This window comes from Corapipo altera, unplaced genomic scaffold, assembly GCF_003945725.1.
Source record: "Corapipo altera isolate COAL_440 unplaced genomic scaffold, ASM394572v1 61286, whole genome shotgun sequence".
In the NCBI taxonomy this organism is placed as follows: Eukaryota; Metazoa; Chordata; class Aves; order Passeriformes; family Pipridae; genus Corapipo; species Corapipo altera.
Genome location: NW_020884907.1, coordinates 684,182 through 695,638, shown reverse-complemented (window position 1 = coordinate 695,638; position 11,457 = coordinate 684,182). Strand labels below are relative to the sequence as shown.

At 38.6% G+C, this 11,457-nt stretch overlaps 1 protein-coding gene across 1 annotated transcript in view; it reads right to left on the bottom strand.

Annotated features, from left to right (window-relative positions):
• Window positions 1-9,674: 9,674 nt before the first annotated feature.
• COMMD10 (COMM domain containing 10) overlaps window positions 9,675-11,457 on the bottom strand; it is a 101,361-nt gene continuing 99,578 nt past the window's right edge. The window contains exons 6-7 of the mRNA XM_027652581.1: window positions 11,012-11,071; window positions 9,675-10,372 (exon numbers count right to left, since the gene is read on the bottom strand). Coding sequence (XP_027508382.1) covers window positions 10,334-10,372; window positions 11,012-11,071 — 99 coding nt within the window. The 3' untranslated portion in view covers window positions 9,675-10,333. The remainder of the gene's footprint in view (window positions 10,373-11,011; window positions 11,072-11,457) is intronic.

Below are 11,457 nucleotides of genomic sequence, written 5' to 3'. Positions count from 1 at the left end.
GTGTTAAATACTTCTGTAAACGGTTAATTCAATACAGTTGCATTCCACTGGAGGATGAAGGACCAGGACGCATCTGTGTATGTCGACCTACAGAGCCCTGAGTTCACCTTTCCCTGGTATTAGTGAAATGCAGGGGGATAAGGAGTAAACAGACACTGCCTGGGTGACATTTGTGTCCCAGGGAAAACATCCACTTCAAGCTTTGAGTGGTAGGACAGTAAAACACTACCAGATTTTGTGACCTTAGAAGAATATAACTGCACTCAATAAATAAAAAATGAGTTTCATACAACCAATATTCTCCCCTTCTGAGCAAGGAAATGAAATACAAGTAAATTGAAAGTTGACATCCTGATGACAGGTAAGAGAAGAAAAAGTTTGAAATAACTCCTTATTATAGCTCCTTATAACACTTCACCATACCCACAAAACTAGGCTGAGGAACACTGGAGGGAACCTCTGGGCTCAGCTCCCATCCTAAGGAGACGCCACCCCAACCAATTACTTGCTCGAAATGAGAAAGGTAATAAAAGAGCTGGACTAACTTAGCACACACAAAACTGGAATCAAAGATCTGGATGGAGGAGTTTTAGGACTGAAGTGATGGCAAAGTATCCCTTTGCAGAAACTAGGACATTCTTCCCATTAGAAATTAGAGATTAACTGGATGAAAGACAATTTTGAGCTCTTGGATTAGCACCTTAAGTGACACGCATCAAGAGAAACCAGTGAAGGACTAAATGTAACTCTGTCCCTCTGCAGTCACACCAGTAGGTAGGTAAATAAGCACGGAGACAGATGAGGGTTCAGTAATGCCAGCATGGTGACAAAGTGGCAATCCAGGTGCACAGATTTGGGCTTTGGACAGTTTTATTTAGCAGTATTTCCAAGAATCTCTGTATTTTTGAGCTCACCTTCGTTGTAGCCAGTATTTCTGAGTCCCATTCTTTCTTTCATTTAAAGCAGCAAATATTTTCAGTTTTTAAATTGAGAGTACACACAGACCTTCTGGAATATGGTAGTCTGAAGCGATGCTGTTAGATCCTTTGCAGCACAGTTCATGAGAATATTTTAATTCAGTTCTGCATGGTTTTGGTAATTCAGAGTTATTTGTATCATAAAACTAAAGATGTTCTATGTTCTTATCATTGGCTGATAAGAAGAGCATCAGTCTTATAAGCTCAGCAGCTAGTATTTATGTATACTTTCGTTTTGATCATAAACCATATCTTTTAGCAGGAAATTAAAATCCCTTGTGGAAGAGTATCAAACCCATGCTTACAAAACCCATCAGTGAAAAACGTTGCTAATTTCTCTTTGGAGGATTTAACTTGACCGTGTCACATTAATCACCTCTGAAGTAAAGGAATGACTCATAATTGTTTTCCATTACCTTGTGTTTGCTTTTTCAGCATTGCAAAAATGCGTGGGCCAGGACCATGGATCATAAATCTCATCAGACTTGCAGACAAGACTTGGAGTGGGTTTTGCCATGCTGTTTCTCATGCTAGCCTTTTTGTTCTGATTTTCCTAATATAGGTGCTTCTGAAGCATCAATGTTTTCAACCTTATGTTCTTTTGTACATGATGCTCCTGTGTCATTCCTTATGGCTAGTAAAATTAAACTATAAGGCTATTCCATATTGCCTAGGATATTCCCAGACATATTTGCTTAAGTGACTGAAAACCACTGTGTACTAACACTCAAATAAACAGACTGTATTTACAGATAACAGAGAGATCTTGCTAATGCAGCAAAACATCTATAGAGAAAAAGCATACATGATCTCTTAAACCAGCAAGGGAAACATTTGTTTCATAGCAGGACTGATCATCTAATAGAGGTGGGTTAGAAAAATACTTTATTTGTCCAGAGATCCACAGATGTTTTCCTCCCCTCCTCTCACCTCCTCTCCCCTCTCCTTCTTCTCTCTTTTCTGTCTCTTACTGTTCTCTGTTGTTTCACTGGTTTATTTAGCCACTTTCCCATACCACCAGTACTGACCTTGGATGTCATCATGATGAATAGTGAAATTTTACACAGTATAATCCATTGGTGAATGGGTTTTAACTGACTTTAAGGTTTGTACTCAGTCCTTCAAAAGTGCACAGCAACAGAGGACTCTTGACAGAAAAATGGCAACTCCTGACCCTTCTTTTGAAAAGTGGACAGAGGACATATGTTGCAAATAAGGAAAGGACATGGCAAAACATTCACTCCAGCTTAAAGAGTGAGTGTGAGCAAAACAGTTAGCTCAGGATGCACAGTGAGCTAAGGCAAAAACAGTAAAAGACAGAACCTGTCAGCAAAGAGGTCAAAGAAGAAATTAGTGAGTTTGGAGGAAGGCTTTCACGAAATCCAAGGGAGAACTAGAACACTATTCATGATTTAGAGGGATGTATCATCCTTATTGCTGGGGCTTATAACTATCCTCAGGGATCATGTTCATAAAATCTGATGGATTAAAGATTAGAGACTAAGGATAGATATCTGCATTTTTCAGATGATGTGCTGTTAGTGTGATTCACAACCACAGGATTTCAGTCAAGCTGCACCTGGCTAGTGGCAAGGACAGCCATTCCACTTCTAATCAGCTCATCTAAATCTTTGGAAATCAACTTCTAATTGTTTTTTTCTCCAAGCAGACTCTTTCTTGAAGGCCAAGTTTTGTTACAGGATGCAGCAGTTGTGTTTTCCTATTCTTCCTTATTGTCATGTCCATACCAGAGGACTACTGCAGCACTGTGTTCCCAGAGTGGGTAAAGAATCAGCTTTCAAATGTCAGAAAAATATAAGGAGAAAGGAAGAAACAAGGAGAAAAGAAATCTGTAGCATCGTCAACTGGTCACCAAGTCATCAGAAAGATTCTGTCAAACCAAAGAATGCTTTTAACCACAGCCAGTATAAAGTGTTCATTGAATATATATATTGACAGTCAAGAGATAGAGCAGATCTTCATACAAGTGATATGAAGATCCCTTGTATCTCTTAATACATGAGATATGGTTGCTTTATATGTAGGCTGACAGAGCTCTCAAAGGCTAGATTTTCAAGGGATGAACTAATACTGTGGATGCAGAAGTGGGCTAACATGGCAGTTAAAGGCTCTATCTGATTTGAAATCACTGAAGTCACTTGACTGAAGATAGTTATGACAAACGGGCTACTCTGGCAAACAAAAAGTGCAGTCATGTCTGCAGCCTGTGTTTGATTTAGGCAAGGCTATGAAATGCAGAATGAGGTTCCAAGTTCATGCTTTGTGACCCTGCACCCTGGAATAAGGTTGATTAATAGGAGATTTCCTTTCTTCCAACATGTTGGAATCATTATACCACAGGGATATGACCTCTTGCTCAGATACTTTTACACATTCATATCCAGGCCTGCCTGGAAGGAACTCAGGGGTAGATTTTATTCATTTAACATAGTAGTTAAATCATGAACTTTGCTCCAGGCACGAAAGTAAGCTCCACCTTTGGCTTCTCTTTCATATTGAGTATTTCAACTAAATATTAATATAAAACTTCTCTGTTTCCAGACAGAAGATGGATCTCCAAACTTACCAACTTTACTGCTGAGAAAGAGACACTCACCAATGCAAAACCTGGTCTGTCAACCCTAACAAATACACCCTGTTCAGCCAGAAAGACACTTAAATTACCTGAGGTGCTTTGTCTTCCCAATTAGATGCTGTTTGCTGTGGCAGGTAAGAGCAGCGCTGCCCAGCAGTGCTTGAGATCATTCAGGACCTTGTATCCTCTGTCCTGACATACAGAAGGGCTTCAAGGCACTCCTTCTTCTGCCTACAGACACAAAGGTATCAATCAGTAGGCTACCAAACAGATTTTAGATGGGTAGGTGCAGGAGTGACACCTACGAGTATGGGGAGATGCAGTCCAGTTGCAGAAGGACATTAAAAGGACTCCAAGTCACTTACAGGGAGTTGCGACAATGACTGCATACAGTCTGTGCTGCCCAAGTAAGAACTGAGAAAACTCCATATTGGAAGCATCCTCAGTGACACACCATGCTCTCTTGTTTAAAGGAGACTCTGCTTATTTGTTTCTTTTTTGGCTGTTTATAACTTTTTTATTAGGTTTTTTTTAACATTATATTTTAATATCAGATTATCAGAGAAACTGGGACCACTGACATTCACCCTGTCAGAGACAGTGAGTGAGCACAGCTCCAAAGGTATCAGCTCACACTTATAGGCTTGGTTTTCTCTACATTTATCTGATGTACTTCACTTCTGTTGCCCTAAATCACATTCTAAGGATATTTTAGCTTGCTGTAATCTGTAAGAATGATGTGGGGAACCAGTGATAATTGTATTCATGCAGGCAGTTTGGCTGTGAAGAAGATACTGTATCATTCATAGGTTGAATTCAGAAATGGCCAAATAGATAATAATTCCTGTGAAAGGGAATGTCCTGAAAGGCTGGTCTTGTATTACCTCTCTTCTCATATAGATCTCTTCTGGCCCTTTCTCAAAGCAAGTTTCAAACCTGGGGTGATAGGAAAACCTCAAAAAAAGCTTTACCCTACCTAGAACTGTACTGACCGCTGGCCTAAGAGAGGAGAAGGGGTCCTCTTGGGAGCAGAGATGAAGCAGGAGAGGAGAAAGGTCCCTTTTTGTTCTTGAGGTCTGTGATGCCTCTCTCAGGGCTGTCAATGAGCTAGAAGTGGCAGGATCTCATTCCTTACATGACGGAGATCTGAGCAGAAGCACTGCTTGTCATGAATATTTTCACTCCTTCCAGAGTGAAGAGCTAAACTAACAACACTTAGTCTGGGCTACATTTTTTCAATGCAGTCAGCGTTTCTGATCTTTTTCTGAAGTACTGTTGTTCAGGAAAGAGGTAGAGCTTAGCTAACTGGTAGTCTGAGGTTCAAATTGTCTCATACCCTACCCAGTGCTCAACAGGAGGAGTTCATGGAACAGGAGATACACAGAGTAGCATAGCTTAACATTCTGGAAGCAGAAAAACAAACAAAAGTGTGATGGAAAAAGTGCAGCATTCTCATGCTGCCCATGAAATGCAATTTAGTAAAGCTGCCCTACTGTTGAAACTATGAAGGGGAACAAAAACAAACGAAGTCAGATCACCTGTAGGCAGAGCTCTTCACATTAACCTTCACGGTATGAACCTTCCAACACAGTGCAGATGCGAGGAATCTTGTTAGCACTGACCAAGGAGTGCTGCTTCTTCCTCCCTTCATTTGTCCTGAGGGACAGAGGGTTTATTCCCAAAAAATCTGCTGCTCCAGTGTGTACAATCCCCTAACTAGTTTTTAACACTACAGAAGAGGCCAGCTGGACTCTGTGGATCTGCACAGCCATCTCAGAGACAGATACTACATTCGTCCACATTTTATTGAATGTATGCTTTACATTATCACAGAGGGGCAATTAACGTTTGACAGTCAAGACAAAAAGTTAAAAGTGCCCTAAAAAAGGTGATCATCTTGTCAGAACAGCTGGTCAAGACAGTTATGCTTCCAAGACGTGTAGGTCTCCGAGCTGCTTTCCTATGATTTCAATAATTAGAGAAAACCTTGGATAACCATGAAAGATATTTTAACCTCAACAGAGAAGGAACTAATCTTGCCAGTGAGAGGGACAAGTGCTTCCTGATACATACCTGAACACAGCTGAACAGCATCTGATTTGTAAGAGACCAATATTTTTTTAACTCTTTTTATCTCTTCAGAAACAAAATAATGAAGGAATGAAGGGAACATCCAACACTTCATTTTAGTTAAAATCGCAGCATATAATTTGGTCTGATCAACACAATTATGAAGGCCAAGGGAAGGTCCAACAAAACCAATTAATTACTATGAAAATTAGAAATCAATTTATGTGACCGTTGCAGATAAAAGCATCTTACTAGTTTATCTTACTGAGAAACCATCAACAGCATATCAGACAGCAGCACTGTGGTTCATCCACCTACACAAAATCACTCTTACTCAGACAGCCAGTTTATCTGCTCCATAGAAAAGGAACTTACACAGTGGCTCAAAACACAGTTCGTTTTCATCAGTCAAATAAGCTGTAAAAGGGTCACAAAATGGTATGACACTTATTCACTGGTCAGGAGGCATTATTAAGCTCTGTCATTATTTTACCATAACGTGAGTGAATTCCTAAGCTTTGAAGATATGATATGCCAATACAGCCAAACAATGAAATAATGTTACTGATGCTGTTGTAAATCAGAGACCATGAGATGAACAAGTGTAAAGGGGAGGTTATAGCATTTTATAACAACAACCACTTTTCTTCCTTTGACCAACATAAGAATTAGCGTGTCAGTAAATTCTTTATACTTTGAAAGAACAAGATTTCAGAGTCCTTAAAATCAGACTGCAGCAAAGTAAGACAGAGGTCTTTACTCAGAACTGATGTGTCAGTAAATCCAGGAAAAAACTTACAGACATTTCATACTTGGTTGAGAAACAGGAATTACACGTCTAAATCTGAACTGAGAAAAGATAATGTAATGCATTTGTACTCAACCAGTATTAATGTGCTATTAGTGTTGGTTTTGCTCAGTGATGTACAAATGGTTGCTCTTCATCAGTAATTTGGTATTTTGGAGGCAGTTCTCACACTGGCTTTCACTTAGACCCAGAACTCCAAGTCTTCATGTCAAAACAATACTGATGCTTGTTATACTCAAACCAAAAGATTTCCTTCCTTTGCCAATAGTCCATTTGAGGCAGATTTTGATATTATAGCTTTGAGAGAAGTACAGTCACGGAAAATACTGTCTTCGATGTCTGAACAAAGATGAATCAAATGTTTTTAAAATGCACTGAAAGATCTGAAAGAAGATTTAGTAATTCTTACTCATTCCAATTTCCAGTTTTAAAGCTCAATAAATCTCTGCAAATATCTTCCTTCAACACTATCTGAAGCCTTGATAATTTCAACTCTGGATCATGTCCAAGAGATATTACAGACCAGTACTTTGCTATGACCATCAACTGAAAAGAGCCTGGGATGTGTTCCTTTCCTTTACTGCAATAAAATCTCCAAAATAGCTACAAGACTCACTCTACAGACTATGTTTTACCAGAACACATAAGCAAAGCTTGAACACCTTCAGCATGCATGTACCTGTCTAGGCTCCCACATCAACCTGGTGTATTAAGTTCTGTATAGGCTACATGCCTTCTTCCTCCCAGGGCCTGCTTTCTTTCTGCCACCTCTAAGGTACAGCATTGGATCTAGTCCCTGATGCAGGCAGATATCCCTACTTCCCCAGGTATCATCCAGACTGTGGCAGTCCTTGTTTTTCCTCTTGTTCCCTGACACTTCTGGGTCACCAGGACTTTATACAAACTAAGCAGGGACAGCTTCTCTAAGGGGAAGACTAAACTTCCCCTCTCCAGGTCCACTGAGGCCGAGAGAGCAGTAACCAGAATAAAAACCTTTTCTGCAAGAACTAACAAAAAACTCCTAAATACTTCTGTCTTTCACAGTTGGTCAATTTTCTCTCCTTATTCAGGACCACTTAAGCGACAATGCTTTCTCTAACAAGGTACAGGTTATGTCCTTGCTACATAATAATGTACTACCCCAAAGCTTCCCATTACATAAAGAAAAGTCTCTCTAAACTAAATGTTTATTTCTCAGTGGTCCTTGACAAGATAACAACTGTACTTCTTATCATGAGGCTTTTGACAATACAAATTCAGTATAGCTAGTAAAAAAAGAAAAGGCAACCATTGCTAAAGAAATCATAAATCTCTTCAGCTATCTGCAAACAAGGATAAACACTAAATAATTTTTACAGAATTCTTGCAATCTTAGGCTTTTTCTTTCCTTTCAACATTATTTTATCATTTTCAAATATTTATACTTAAGCTAGTATTAAAATCTGTTTTTTTTGTTATACCACACTTGGCTTTGATCTTGACCAACTTTGCACCAAGGCTGACACTTATGGGTTAGTTTGAAATACTAGATGTAGTTATATAACTGGCTCGTTTCCATAGTTAACTCTGGTTACTTTGTTTCCCCTGTTTTCTTCCCACTCTTCCAGTCTTTAACGTCTTTCTCTCACTTTGCTTAATGTTTTCCTTGTATATATACTTCTGTCATCTTTTCCAGTGTTCCTCCTTTCTTCCTTATAGTTTTCCAACTCTCAAATTCCATTCTTGGGAATATCTATTTCTCTGTCCTCTCTTTCCTTTTTCCTGCACCCCATTTCTTCCTACTCTGTCTTTGACTTCTTTTTTTCAGATGTGCCTGCTGATTTGTCCAATGCCTTCTGCACTCCAAAATGGTCCAGGTCCTGCTCTGGGATTTATCTGTCACTGCCTATACTCACAAATGTAACTTAAACCCCTCTCACACATCATATAATGCCTTAGGATGTCCTGTATTCACAAATGAAAGTCTACAACTCACTTCAGACTTGACTTCCAGAACATAAGCTCTGGAAACTCAGAGAAAAGGCTCTAGAGCAGTGTCCTAGCACAAGCCATATTGTCCCACAGGACCAGTAGAGAAGCCATAACTTTTGTGCCACGAAGAAAGGGACTTTCCTAACTGTCCTAACTACAAAACACTGCTAGTGTTTGCAGGCAGAGGGAATGGTGGGGATGTGCTCACTTGCAGACCCACACCAGTCTATGCAGCATGAGATGAACGAGCTGGCAAGCTGTTGTTGAATAGGCAGATTGAGGCTGTGATGTCTGTAGGTGGGAGCATTGTATCTCCAGAAGATATGGCTCATTTGCCAGTGGCTTAAGACAAGATGTGATTTTGGCAGGTAATATTCTGCTGTGCAACAGTGACTCATTTCTTCTTTCCATCAGGGTAACAGTGCTACCATACCAGAGGAGTAGAATACCATTTGGCATTTCAGTTAAGAACCATGATAAGTGTGGTATTTGTCTTCAGTGCCCTTTCCTCACACATAGGCTGTTAAAGACCTTACCTTCTAAATCTATTAACTCTCAGCTTAGACAATGTGTGCAAACCTCACTGTGTTCTAGAGGTGACAGCACAATCCCTAACAAAGCAACAAAAAGGCACAAAACGACCCTCCAAAAGCAAAAAAACTAGAAATCTGGCACAGGAGGACCTAAACACTAGGTATTCAAAACACACATTTTGGTTATACTTACAGCTACTGTCACGAGCAAACAAACCTAAAAAGGAAACTGGCTGGCTGGGTATCAACCATCACTGTTATAGGCATGAGGAAGAAAAAAGTCTTGTTCAGGGAATCCCTTAAGGAAAAAAAAAGACAAGCCTAATGCCAAAGTTTTTTACTTCCTCTCACCTTCTATTAGCCCAGAGCCCAGAGGTGTATACTGTGCCCATTATCAAGGTGCAGCAATGAAGTTGCCTGTCAACAAATGCCAACAAACAAGAATTAAGACAACTTTTACCCTTCTCATGCTGCTCATAAGTCATCCCAAAACAATGGAAGAAAATATGGCCTTTAATCACTGTACTTCATTTTTTCCTGTTCAATGTAAAAACAGTGGTAAAAACAGCATGAGGAAGGATCAACATAGAGCTTTCTGAAAGCTGACTGCCAGACTATTTAGTGTTGTTACCTACTCTGAGATTTCTCTCCTCAGTTATACACCACACTACTTAGATTCATTAGTGTGCATGCAGTTCTAAGAAGACATATTTATTCTCAGTGCCAAGAGTAAACCCTGAAATCAGAGACACTGTTGATTATTTCAAAGGAAAAAAACCCATCAAACTGAAAAATAACAAAAATAATGAAATGAAGTTACAACAGCCCAAAATAAACCAATTAATTTTTACATTTTGAATTTATTTTGACAAATCTGCAGCAAGCATTATCAACTGTGTGAATAACATTTAAAAAGAATAGAGATTTTAGATATTTTATTAGCGGTGTATTTTCTTACAGCTTCTATATTTCTTTTATGTCTAAAAAATAGATTTTACTCCTGGTCCCTCACTAGTATGCAAATTTCTACCAGAATTAAGTAACCCATAGAAAAGGATGGAAGAAAAAATTAAATTTCTGAAGCATATAGTATTCTGTTTTGGTTTGGGTTTGTTGGTTTTTGTTTTGTTTTGTTTTTTCCACTGCAGGTAAAGCCATTTTTCACAATTGCTCAGCAAACAAGAGAAAGTCCATTAGAATCTTCAGACTGTTAACAAAGACTCTTGGCTAACAGTACTGGTCTAAAAAGTAGATAAGCCATATAATTTTACAAGAAACAACCCACTGAATCCTTCAGCAAACACAGCTTGGCAATCTATCTTCAATTCAAAATAATGAGGTGGCAGGAGTGTGATGGAGAAATAAGTCTTCAAAAACATCACGTAAGGGAATCCAGCTGTGCTTGTATAGTTTCCAGCTATTTAAAGGAACAAAAAGAGAGGAAAAAAACTCCACTCATAAAACGTTGTTTAGAAACATGCAAACAGAAATAAAACCACATTCCAGTATCTTCAACTATGCATACCAAATCTATTTGCATAGCAATATAAAAACTCTGTACTCATGAATATTTGTTTTTACATGAAGCTATTACAATTCATTGCTGCAGTTTAAATATTCAAATTTTAAAAGAAACAGTTGTCTAAATACTGCCTCTTTTACATGCACAGATGTTTTGCTGTGAATTTCCAATGCATAATAACAAGGTAAAAAAATAATAGAGTTCATTTTGACTGGATTATGAGCCTGGCATTTCAACTGAAGATGTAACACAAAGATGCTGTTTCCAGAGAGATCCCCATTGTTAATCATCAGCTACTCCTCCTGATCTAACCGCAAGGTATGCTTACAACAACCCAAGCCCTGTCTATTCCAAATCTGAATGCGCAGGCTCTTTTTGAAAATGCTTTATGGGATCAAACAAATCCAACAGCCTTAATTTAAGCTGGATCCATTTTTTTCTAGTTTTATTAGATTTAATTCATACAGGCAACACTTCCTGCTGAGCAGCATAAGGTGTTTACAAAGAAACTATAGTATTGTAAAATCTACAGACCTTGTTATAGAACTCAAACAGCTCCTGATGGCTAAATTCTACAAACACTTTCTTCAGGTTCTGTAACGAAAAAAGAAGGAAGGAATAAGTATATTTTTTTCATTTTTTTTGGCATTAATTCCAGTAAATCAGAGTATGAGATTAAGCTACATGAATGATGTTTGCTTTCCATTCAATATGATGTCCCTCATACATGTATATTCTATTTCAGTGAAGAATTCAAGTCTCTTGGTACATCCTGTGAAGAATAGTAATAAAGTAATCTATGAAAAGGATTTAGTTACCTTACTTTTAAGTCAAACAGAAATGAAAGATTACATTTGTCTTTCTCAGTAGTCCATCTAACACTTGGTAAATACCATTACACAGTGACAAAGTTAGTAGTGTATTTGATTGAATTGGCACAGCTATTAATGTACTGCACCAGCACAGAGTTAATACTTCTA